At 31.4% G+C, this 12205-nt stretch overlaps 1 protein-coding gene across 1 annotated transcript; it reads right to left on the bottom strand.

Moving 5' to 3' along the window:
- Positions 1-4072: 4072 nt before the first annotated feature.
- On the bottom strand, positions 4073-6262 carry LOC114411735 (transcription factor CYCLOIDEA-like). Its single transcript, XM_028375411.1, has 2 exons — positions 4707-6262; positions 4073-4339 (listed from the first exon to the last, which is right to left on the bottom strand). The coding sequence occupies exons 1-2, from the start codon at positions 5772-5774 to the stop codon at positions 4277-4279; spliced, it is 1131 nt and encodes a 376-aa protein (XP_028231212.1). The 5' UTR covers positions 5775-6262; the 3' UTR covers positions 4073-4276.
- Positions 6263-12205: the final 5943 nt, after the last annotated feature.

Here is a 12205-nt window from a genome sequence, read left to right as displayed (position 1 = left end):
TAGAAAAAAATTAATAAAAACGATAAAACAAATCTCTCAATTTTTTTTTGCAAATTTTATCATATGAAGATTTATGGATTTAGCAGTTAGCACACCAAAGATGTCTTTGACTGGTCTGGTCCGATTTTGGTTTCTTCATCTCTTTCTCTTGGGTGGATTTCTGTGGATTAATTGATCCTGGATTTAGGGTAAAGATGGTTCTGCTGTCATTTTTGTGGTTTTTATGTTTTTGATTATTAGTTAATTAAACTTTGCATCGATTTTCCTGCGATCCATGACTGAGAGGGAAACTGGGAAAGGAAATTCATAAGAAAACACAGATTTGAAGGCAGGTTGTTAGATTAGGGCGGCGTTTGTTCCTGCGAGTCCTCTCTTCTGCAGCGATGAATGCTGAGATAACAGTGAAAACCAAATTAAGAATAAAATTTGGAATATATTCTTTTGTTTTTGTTTGGCCTAAATTATCTTTAATAAAACTAATAATCACCTCTTTTCCTCCACCTCTAAATGTAAATTTTGAAAGAAAGAAAGAAAATATATATATATATATATGCACCAATGGTGTATAACTTTTCTACATTATCATCTAATAAAATATATCATTTATAATAAATTTATTGACTTTGATAATAAAAATATAAGTCATAAAAGATAATTTTTAATGATAATGTATAATTATTAAACTAAAAAAATATTATTTTTGAAAAAATATTGTATTGGTATACAAGTATATATAGTCCATTAATAGTATTAATTTGCCACTGTTTTTGTTAGACAAATTTTTTTAACCATTATATATATTTCAAAATGTTACGAGAATTTTTCAAACGGTTATGGTTCTATAAGGATTATTTATTTATAGTCCATTTGTTTTTTCATAAATTAAAATAACAGTAAATTCGAAACATACCTTTTTAATTATTTAATACTGTTTTGATCTTCTATTTGCTTCTATACAATTTCGCCCATGCGTAGATTAAATTTATTGAGGAAAAAAACAAAACCTTCACACGTAAAATTGTGGAGTTTTCATCTTTTTTTAGGTCTTTGTAATTGCTTATATAGTGTTGGGTGGTTAGGGGACTTTTCATAGTAGTAAATTTCAAAGCCTTAACTCTTAAAATAAATTCAGTATATTTTTATATAATTAACCAAATGTTAATCAAAACTCATTTAGATTACAAGATTATGACTTCAATCTAAGGTAATGATAGATTTGAAATGAAATTTTTTTTAAAATATAAACTTTTTTTTAGAGGGATAATAGTAATATTTGAAGAAGTAAAGGTAGGTTTTTCAGCAAATTTCCGTTACCAAACTGTACTAATGAATAATAATTGAAACTTTTTAGCTTTTAGATTCCTTCTCTCTCTAGTAGAAAGAAACAATGGAACACCAGTTGGAGTGGCACTGCTGCTGCTATTCTGAACCAAAACAGTAACTCATTGCACACACTCTCTCTCCCTCCCCCGATGTCATATAAGTAGTATTAGCTAAAAAGGACTTCTTGCAAGAAATCTGATTCTTCATATCTTTTCCTTTGTTGACCCTTTACTTTTGACCGCATGAAATGGAATATTATTAAGAACAGAGCCACCACAAATCCAAATTTCTGATGTAACACTCTATACTTCGACCATGAATCTAGAGTTAATTTCATATATGTATGAAGAGAAAATTTTAAGATTTTTGCTAGCTACTATATAAAAGTTAATTAAGCTTTTATTAAACAAAAAATATTGTTATTATATAAATATTTTTTTTATTTTCCGTCTTCTTCAAACGAATCTTTGATAATAATAGAATCTGTATCATTAAATAAGTGTATTGATTGTAGACATAATTATCCATGTCTCAATTATCTTCTTAAAACAATGGTATAAACATAAATACAACCATATCATACCTGGCATACTCATTTGCGTGCCTAGCAACACTTGCGGATTAAAGTGTTCTATACTGAATTACTGATCAGTGTATTCTGTAGTACGTGGATACATTTGGATTTGATCATTAATTTCTCCATCCATAAAAGAAGTACATATCGAAAAGAAAAACCTCCCTTTCATTAAAGTTCTGCAAATATTGTTAAGTGTTGTGTTTAATTTCTGAAACTCATGAAATGGCTATTGACCTGTTTTAATATGATGATTACATCGATCTAGCATCAAAATTCTAAAAAGTTACTATATTATTTATACAATATTTAACAATGTTTTTATAATATTATTGTTTTTGTTCTATCATTTAATTTTTTGTTTCATATTTTTCTTTCTTCTTTTCTTTTATATCCTTATCATTGTAACAATTAATTATATAAATAAAATTTATCTATTTCAAATGCTTTGAACTCACGCTAACAGAATTAAGCTCAAAGGGGGAAGGGGAAGGGGGGCGTACTTAACATGTCCCTTTATTTTACTCTAATCGTAGTTTGTGTTATGAATTAATTAAAGACTAAATAAGAGGAACTAAAATCATATTGTTTTTTAATTTAAGAGATTAATTTTATTTTTAAATTTTGGGAATCAAAACGATTCATCCCAAATCTGGATTTATTCCTTGAATTTATTCATCTTCTTCAAGTTTTTCAACATATACTCCTTTTTTAATTACACGCTAAAATGAGACTAATTATATTATTTTACATTCTACTCTTTTTTATCTCACTTGTGGTTAAATAAATTTTTGTACAATTCTATTGCACAAAATCAATTTTTAAAACGAGATGACTCAACTAACTCCTCTCCCTAAAGAAAAACTGAAATGACACATATTCATAAATAAAAACCAAAAAATAGATTTAATGAAAATAAATTAATAAGAAAATCATGGAAAGATATGTGTGAAAATAAATAAAAAATGCATAATATATTACCAAATAGTTTATGCAATCAACTTAGTTGAGATGTTTTGCTGTTTGGCATGGAATTTTTTCTCAATGGACCTGTTATGTTACTAACTAGGAAGACAACTTTAGAAACTAGACATAGTTGTGAAGATATAAATTTCTTATGTTCTTGGATATAGCAGAATATGTCGTTGGAGTCAAATAATCCCTTTTTAGTTATAATACGAGACAACTTGCAATTACTAATTAAAAACCCTACATTCTACCGTACGGAACATATTGGTTGAAGATTGAACTACCAACAACATATCCAGCATAATTGACATAGTTGAATCCCTCAACTAAAGATATTGACCCGTAGTCGTCAATTTCTAACTGTGTATATATGAAAAGGGAATAATTTCTGTACAACAACATCGCCCAAATATTGCTTCATCAAATTGCTATGCAAATATATGAACCTACACTAACAACCCTATCACAAGAAGTATAAACCCCATTCCATTCCATCACATTTTTTTAATTTATTTGTAAATATCTATTTTCCCAATATATATATATATATATATATATATATATATATATATATATATATATATATATATATATATATATATATATATATATATATATATATATATATATATATATATCAATTTTGTCTACAGGAATTGATATTTTAAAATTATTTTATCTTTTTCCTCAATTAACATGCCTTTAGTTACATGCGTAGCTTCGTCTTTTGTTTGCCTTCCTAAATTCTGTGTAACAATCGAGATAAATAATTATGTTAAAAATCAAACGGATAAGTTAATCATACTTGTCCTGGAAGTGGATTTATAGTGGATCATCACCCAAGTGTCAATTCATGTCACGTCTATAAAACTAAGCTGAATTCACACATTGGAATACACTTAAGAAGTTATCCACAAACAATTAGAAACATACATACATCTGAGAAGTAACCCTAACACTTTTCCAAGGGATGATTGTACTTTGAAAAAAAAAACAACCACAATGTGAAAATACGTCAAGTAGCATCAACAACGCTATTATATGTAAATGGATTTGACGGCAATAACAGCACAAATTCTTTTCTTAATACATATCGAACCAGATCGAGTTAGGAAAAGGATCCAATTAATTATTTTCTTAATTAAAACACCACTAAGACAATTATGAGATGCTAACAAAAATTTTAACAAATATGGAGGTTGGGGATAAAAAAGAAAGAAGTAAAATTTTATATATGGAGACGACATACAAAGCATTCACGAAATATTATTTCCCATATGCTAGTAAACGGAAGATACCTTACCCCATTACATGCCAAAAGGAAATTAAAGAAATACACAGCATGATTAATTGTATTTTTATTCTACTGACACAAAAACATGATGGGTGCAATCGATGATGAGCACAATATTAGATGTGATTGCTGTAGGCTTCCCAAGGTTTGCCCAAGGACTGAAATTCTGCAAATTGATGCTGCATACAATTTCATGAGTGAATCATCATCAGCAATATTATTACCGATATACTTCATATATAGGAATATAATATGCATGGTTGTCAGTGAATCAGATCAACATGCTAGTGTTTAAACCAACCATGCATATATTTATATAACTCAAGGGTCTTGCCAGCACGCACTAATTAATATACAGAAAATTCTTATTTGAATGAATCACGGTAGAATTGATTTGTCAATATTCAATAACACTTTCATTTAATTAATTTCTTAATTAGTATTCTATAAGGGCACTTGTTAACCTTCTCTATAACTTAATTATGTGCTAGCTTTATGTCTATTTGAAGTTAAGTGCAACCAATTAATTAACTAATTTGAACTTACTTCCTGAAGGACTCCTGAGTTGTGAAGAGAATTGAACATCATAGTTGGGCTCCACTTGTTCATGATCGCCAAAGAATTATCTTCATGCGCCATGTTCTCTCCCCAATGCTCCTTCGCGTTGTGAGAACTTGGTTCTTGATCAGCCTCAGGAAGGTGCACATCCAAGGAGGGATGGTTCACGCTTTGGCTTTGATGAGTAGTACCCGCAGAGTCTTCAACCGTTTCAAAGGGGTTCCAAGAACTCAAACGGTTCAGGTTTGATGCATCAGCAAGTACTCTCCGAGTTCTCATCTTCTCTCTTGTTCTTTCTCTTGCCCTTTCTCTTGCCTTTTCCCTCGATTCCTTATCAATAGGATTGAATGCACTCTTTCTACAAACCTTGTTTGTTCTTCTCTTCATGTTTGGTACTGTCTCCCTCTCTTGCTCCTCGTTAACTCCTCCACTCACTACAACCTCGTCCAAGCTAGACACCCCTTCGCATTCCGAAGTTGATGATGCACTCTTCGCACCACCAACACTTGTTTTTTCCCTTCCAAGTTGTTTGATTTCACCCTTTGCTTGGTTTAGTAACCAATCCACGGTTTTGCTGGCCTTGTCAAAGCCTAGCATGTCTTGCAACCCAAAAAACCGCTTCGCGACTTCGAGGGACAACCTCATTCTTCGATCTCTGAGGCCCCGTGCGGTGTTGATCTTGCTGTGGCGATCTCTCTTGCTGGATCTCTTTCTTGGAGTGTGCTCCATCGCAATTGAGCCTTCTCCAGGGCAAGGAATTGGCGAGATTTCGGCCGCAACGTCAAGGTTTTTGGTGAGTACTCCAGAGTCAGCTAGAGAGTGGTGAAGTAGGAGGAAGTCATGGTGGTGTTCCTGGAAGATATTTTCGTCAAAGGGAGATTGGAAAAAGGACAAAAGAGGAGGAGGAGGAGGAAGAGGAAGGGCGTAATTCGAATTGGTTTCTTCTTTTGAAGAATTAGTTGGGTTGCTTTCAAAGGAAAAAGGCCTAAAGCAAAATGGTTGGTTAGGGTACGAGATTAGTTCATTGCCGTTGAGGGAGGTATTTGAGGAATACATATCTGGAATGAATTTTTAATATTAAGCTTGGGACTGCACCAAAAATAACCCTACCCCTTCAAGAATATGGAACACTGGTTATTGGTTGGGACTTTCAATGCCTGAGAACGACATGTTTGCTAGCTCTATCTTCCTATTGAAAAAGAAAGAGAAGCTATTAATTCCATCCCTTTCCATCCGTTCATTTTTGTTTTGCCTGTTCCCTGCAAAACATATAACATTATAAAAAGACAACTAAGTGTTGTTAATTAATATTTACTAGTACTACCAGCTAGTAGTGTTTTTTATTTTCACCTAGGGGTGAGTACTTAATCTGTTAGTGAGAGGGACACGGCTACGGATATGATGCACCACCGTATGTGTCTGTGTATATGTTTGTGTTCATGTGTGTGTGTGTGAGTGGTAGCACAGTACAATTGGCTTGCTCAAGCAAAGTAGTACAGTGTGAGAATGACAGCACATAAACAATAATACCTTGTAAGCATGAGAGTTGAATTATGAGAGGGTGAAGTGAAGGAGAGGGAGAGTAGTGAGTGAGTACTAAAGATAATGTGTGAGACAAAGGACCCAACAAGAGCAATTTATTGTAGACAAGGGGCATCCTTTTTCCTAATCGTTTTCTTTTGAGCAAAAAGTTGTGATCTCTTTAGAACGATAAAATTTGCGAGAACAAGTGAGTGAGTGGATAGGGAAAAAGTTTTAGTTTGTGCCACTTCACGTGGTGCGCACAGCACACGCGCGCGGGAGTTGACAGAAAACTAAAACCAACTTCCCTCACGTTACACACCTTTAATTTCCTATACTCTACCAAGCTTGGATATAATTCTCACATTATTGACTGTCCTTGAGCAACAATTTTCACAAATTTATAAAAAAAATATATTATATTCTTTCCATAATTTTAAAAAAATTATCAAAAGCAAACCTGATTTATTATCAAATCTATGATATGAGTAAAAATCTTATATATACGATAAACTTTTAATGTATTGGATAAATGTCTGAATTAATTTGTTTGTTGAAATTAAGGGTACTATTTGCGTTCAACCTTGTCCCACAAAGCATGGTGCGTAGGAGTGGGATGTCACATGCCATGACTTTTTATGGGAAGATTCACATAACTCAAATAATTTCATTTCTTCTTATTATTCCCTTTGTCTTTTTTAACTATATATAATTTTGATTCACTGTTGGTAAAACCTCCAGGTGTATGTCCATTTGTGTCTAACCCTAAAAGTAGATAATGGGTGAAAACAAAGTACAATTATTTTCCATCCAACGAGCTTTGCAATGGTAGCCAATGCTCCCTTTGACTGGGGTTGAACGTCACTTTCTCCAAAAAGAGATGCGCTATCGCTCTCAGTCTCACTCTCACAAACACAAACTCTCTCTCTCTCTCTTCTTGAGTTGAAGTTGTGGTTTTTGCGGTAGATGTCAATGTATGCATCTATCAATTATCATCTATCTATCTATCGATATCAGAGAGTCTATTAGCTAGAGAATGTTGCTGTTGTTGGTTCTCTTCCCATGCGTGCTGCGTGTGCTTATCGGTTATGCTTACTTTGATATATATAGCAAAGTAGGCTCACTCTCTCTTTTTCTCTGTCTACCACCTCTTTGTAAAGAAAGAAAAGAAATGGCTTGCGCAGTTTTGCACTTGTGCCTGTACTTGCCACTGGCATATACATGTGTATAGAGTATGCCACCTTCCAAGCCCTAATAATCAATTGCAACTTGCCATAGATGCAAAAAAAAAAAAAAACACCCCATGATCTCTCTCCCAACTAGGTTGTCAAAATGGAGGCAATAGTCCATCCACACTTGAAAGCACTCTATACTACTACTACACCAAAATTTTCTGTTTTTTCTCCCTTTCTCTTTCTGTCTTTCCATTTATACATGCCGTTCTCCCCACCACTACTTATATCTCTCTTAGATTTCTCTCTCTATAGCCATAGCAGTCTCGATCAAGACCACTTTAGATGGCATAATTACAAGGACCACACGATATACGGCAAAGGCAAAGGGGTTGGTCTGGGGTTGTTTTCAAGCAGGAGATAACTATGACAATAAAGCACTGGTGAATTTGTGCAGTAGGAGTGCTTGATTGCGAGGGCACAATTATCCTCCAAAAAAGTCGTGCTTAAATATTCTCAAAATGCTTTAATTTCATTTCTGTGTGCGTGGATGGTTTGTTTCTTTTTTTTTTTTTCTGTCTGTACTATATAAGGAAAAAGGAACAAGAAACAATTGTGGTTCAAATTGCAAGCTTTAATTTCAACTCATTTGTTTCAAAACTTTTGTTGATAGTTATCAAACCACTTGTCTAACTTGTACAACTGGATAAATATATATATATATATATATATATATATATATATTACTTGATATTTATGTGTTTCTTTAGGAAAAATAAATAAAGAAATCTGACTTTGTGCAGGCTAAAACAAAATAAAATGTTGATAATCAATGAGGGGTTTGTTACCTCAAATAAAATGTTTCCTTGACTCAGAAATTAGTTTTGTACTAAGTTTTCAGGAATTCATATATATGATTCTGATGGATGATAAGCCTATAATTAATGCATCTTCCCCTCATGTTGAAAGTATCTGAAGTTCATGAATTCCAACCAGGCATGTATGATCTAATAAAATAATTAATGTACATGTGGGCCAGAAGAAAAAGGACACATGCTAGTGATTAGGGCATTAAATTAAGTAACACAAGCTATTCTGCTAACTTTACATACATAGAGGGCACCCATGTACCTGAGTGGCTATACAGATATTTTTCGTGTTGGAGTATTCCATTGGCTTTTCCCCTCAATAACATCAGAACTTGACTAGGTTGTTTGTGTTCTGTGAAGTTAACTAGATACCAAGATAGAATTGTTTGGTTCTTCTTTTGGATTTTTTTGGTTGAAGCTGTATTCATTATTGAGGTATAGCTTTTGACAGAAAGCAGAAAACATACCCATCTTCGTCCATTATGAGAGGAACTTGTCTGCTACCTAGAGTTTAACTATAATGAATTAAATTGATTAATAAGAGCAAGTTCTCCATTGCATTAATTGTATTATCTTTTTTCTGCTATGATTTGATTAGATGGCCCTAAAGTTTCTTTCACACCCTAGGCAACTTTCCCAAATCAATGTTAATTGGTAGGTCCCAATGATTTGATGATTAAAATCTACACGCAGCCATTAGGGTTACCTCCAATGGTAGAATTAAATAGAAGCGACAAAAAAAGGTTTTGATTTTGATTTCTGTGGTCCTTTGTCTAAAGTTTGTATTGATTGGTTATCCATAATTATTAATTACCGGTACATATCTTTTTTGATGCGTCTCAAATAATTACCAGTACATTACTTGAACATTATATGAATGGTTTTAAATGTAGATAGAAAAATATAACTATATAAGAAATTTAGGTGGAGAATAGAAAATTCTAAGAATTTTATAGTTTAATTATTCTTTTGACTAGGAACTTTCAAAACTGGAAACGTGGAATTAACATTTAAATCTGAGCTGTAATTATGTAATGTCTTCTCTAAAATAATGTCTACGACATTAGGGGTAATATATGTTCTCTAAAATAATGTGGAATTAACAATTACTATTGGGTAGAATATAGGTAATTGATTAATTTGAAATGAAAAAATATAATATAAAAAGAGAAAGGTTAAAAGTTATTAAAAAATAAATGAGAATTTAAAATAATTAAGGAATTAAGAGAAAAAAATTGTGGTAAATGGTAATGCAATGGCTCTTGTTTCAAAAGTTACGTCCGTAAAGATTTTGCAGTCGTCTATTAGTATCAGTAAAGTATTAACTGTAACTTAATTAGTAAACATTTTTTTGTAGCAAAATTGTATTGAAACAGGATATAAGGAACTTAAATAGTATAATCTTTTAGAAACTATATACGAACCTGAGCACTTGCTAGCAACAAAGTTTGATCCATTCTAGAGGACGTAATTAAACACCAATATATGAAATTAAATTGCAACCAAACTCCAATATCATGATGGGAATTAGAAAATCAAGATCTAGTTTCAATCGTGTCCTAGATTTTGCATATTTGAATCGTAAATTAACTCCTAACTAGTTGAAGATTACACATTGCTTAGAGTCCATATTGACCAAAAAGCTGTGAACCAAAGTAACTACAGATGTTTAACCTCCCTATCATCCATAGGCCCCTATATGCTGCAGAAAATTGTCTATACAATTTGATGGAAAGAGCTGTTCAAAAGTCATGCCAAGCATAATAAAAGTGTGACATCAAAAGGATAACATCTTACAGGAAATTAAAGAAGACATGCTGTGAAGACTGTGAGGGTGGGATTGACACAAAATGCAATCTACTGCCTGTTTAAAATGAGTGACATTATTTCTTACAAGAATGCTAAAAAGAAATTATTTTTAGCACACTCAATTTAGTTAGAACTTATTGTAAATTACAAAATCACGAGTAAGATTCATTATATGTAAATTGAGATTTGTGGGCAGTATATAAAACCTGCCACACAAAACTTTAGAATCAATATTTGGTCATGAACTTTGTACCAAGCCTGAAAGATTATGCATGTAAGTGTAACTCGCTCTAATATATCATACTCCATCAGCCACACTAGTTTTAACCATCCTACTCCTACCGCATGTTAATTTGTTCAAAAGTTAATTTTATTGTAATGTCATGTTTAGTGGATTTAATCACCGTTCATATATATATGTATGTAAATATAAACATATTAGCTAGGGATGTATACCAAACTAATTAATGTTGTAATTTCTCTAGTCACTAGTATTTATATACAAGTAGATCAATCCACTGTAAATAAGTATTAGGGACATGGGATATATATCGTCGAAGTAATTAACCGGTCTTGTAATTCTGACTGTTTCGATCATGAACTGGATCATCTAATGATTAAGTTATGCTGCTGATGAATTGGTATCAGATCGATAAATTAGTCAAAACCGTGACTATAGCTAATTTTTTGAACTGGTGGGGTTATTTAAATCAAATTGGTGTAGTTTAAAATGTTTGAAAAAAGTCAAATCAAGGATTTAAGTGCAGGTCATTTGCAATATAATAGAATCTATCTTTCATCATTATACCACCGTATTAATCAATAGCCAGTGTATTTTGACTGAGTGGATGCCTACACTGTATTATAACAAAGTTAAAGTTTCCTCAATAATCAAGTAAGCTTTGTGGGCAATCATTTTGTTTGGACTATCGTGCTCTTATCTACAATATTCTTACAGTTAACATTTTGGCAGGAGTTTGAAGCACGTTTGAGAGTAATATAATTACAATTTGATACAATGTCAACCCAAAATCCCAATACCAAAAATATGAAGGATGGATATGACAAATAAATGCCTGGACATACACACGCACAGATATATGTGTCTGTTGTTTAATTTCATCTTGACTAATTGTAAGTATAAAGAGCTACGAATTTGGATTTTTGTTTTTTATGCATTGCAGTTTAGAAACTCGAAATTTAACAAAGTAACACTTATTAATAAGTAACATATATAAACATTTTATTAACAAATCAAAAAGTACTTGAGAATGTATTAATCCTTAATTATACTTAATATCTATTTCCATGAATGATTAATTCTTATAAGTTTCGCATAATTACAAAAGTATTATTCTCTTTCATGTCAAACTACAAATATATGGAAAATAATAATAATAAAGTTATGGGAAATATTTCTCCTCATAAATCTAAAATTTTCTTAATTATACAAAATATTCATCATCTACTTATACAATGATGTTTGTGGATATTAATTATGTGTGTCTCATATCGCTTACATTAATAAATATAACATGAGTATACGAGTCCTTAAAAAAAAATAATTAGCATGACAATTAAAATAACAGTATGTAGAATTCTTTTTATAAATTTACTATAGCTATAAGAAAAAGTACTCATATTTGAAATATTTTATTGAAGTTTTAATGAGAAAACCTTAAAAAAAAATCCTTTAGTATTAATCAAATATTTCTCCCTTAAATCATCAAGTCAATCATATAATTTTCAATCAATATACATGTATTTTATGTTGAGTGTGATGGTTTTTTAGATTGTTATTGAATTGTAAATTGTAAATAATTATGTATGATGAGTTTAATGATTTTTCTAATAAATAATTTAATTGATAAGAGTAATTTGGAGATGCATAGTAGATTTTTTCTTTTAATGACAATAAAGTATTTTATTTTATTAATAAATTAAAATTTAAACTAATAATATGTTTGATTATACTTTCATTTTTATAAAATAAAAAATTGACTTCTCAAATCTTAATTAGAAGTATTCATATGTCAGGTTGTGTCGGGTTTAATTAAATTCGTTATCCAATTCGATCACAATTAAATCTGATTTGTGTAAAAATTTTTTAGACCTT

Source organism: Glycine soja, chromosome 5, assembly GCF_004193775.1.
Source record: "Glycine soja cultivar W05 chromosome 5, ASM419377v2, whole genome shotgun sequence".
In the NCBI taxonomy this organism is placed as follows: domain Eukaryota; kingdom Viridiplantae; phylum Streptophyta; class Magnoliopsida; order Fabales; family Fabaceae; genus Glycine; species Glycine soja.
The sequence above is the reverse complement of the archived record's forward strand: the minus strand, read 5'-3'. Positions and strand labels throughout refer to the sequence as shown.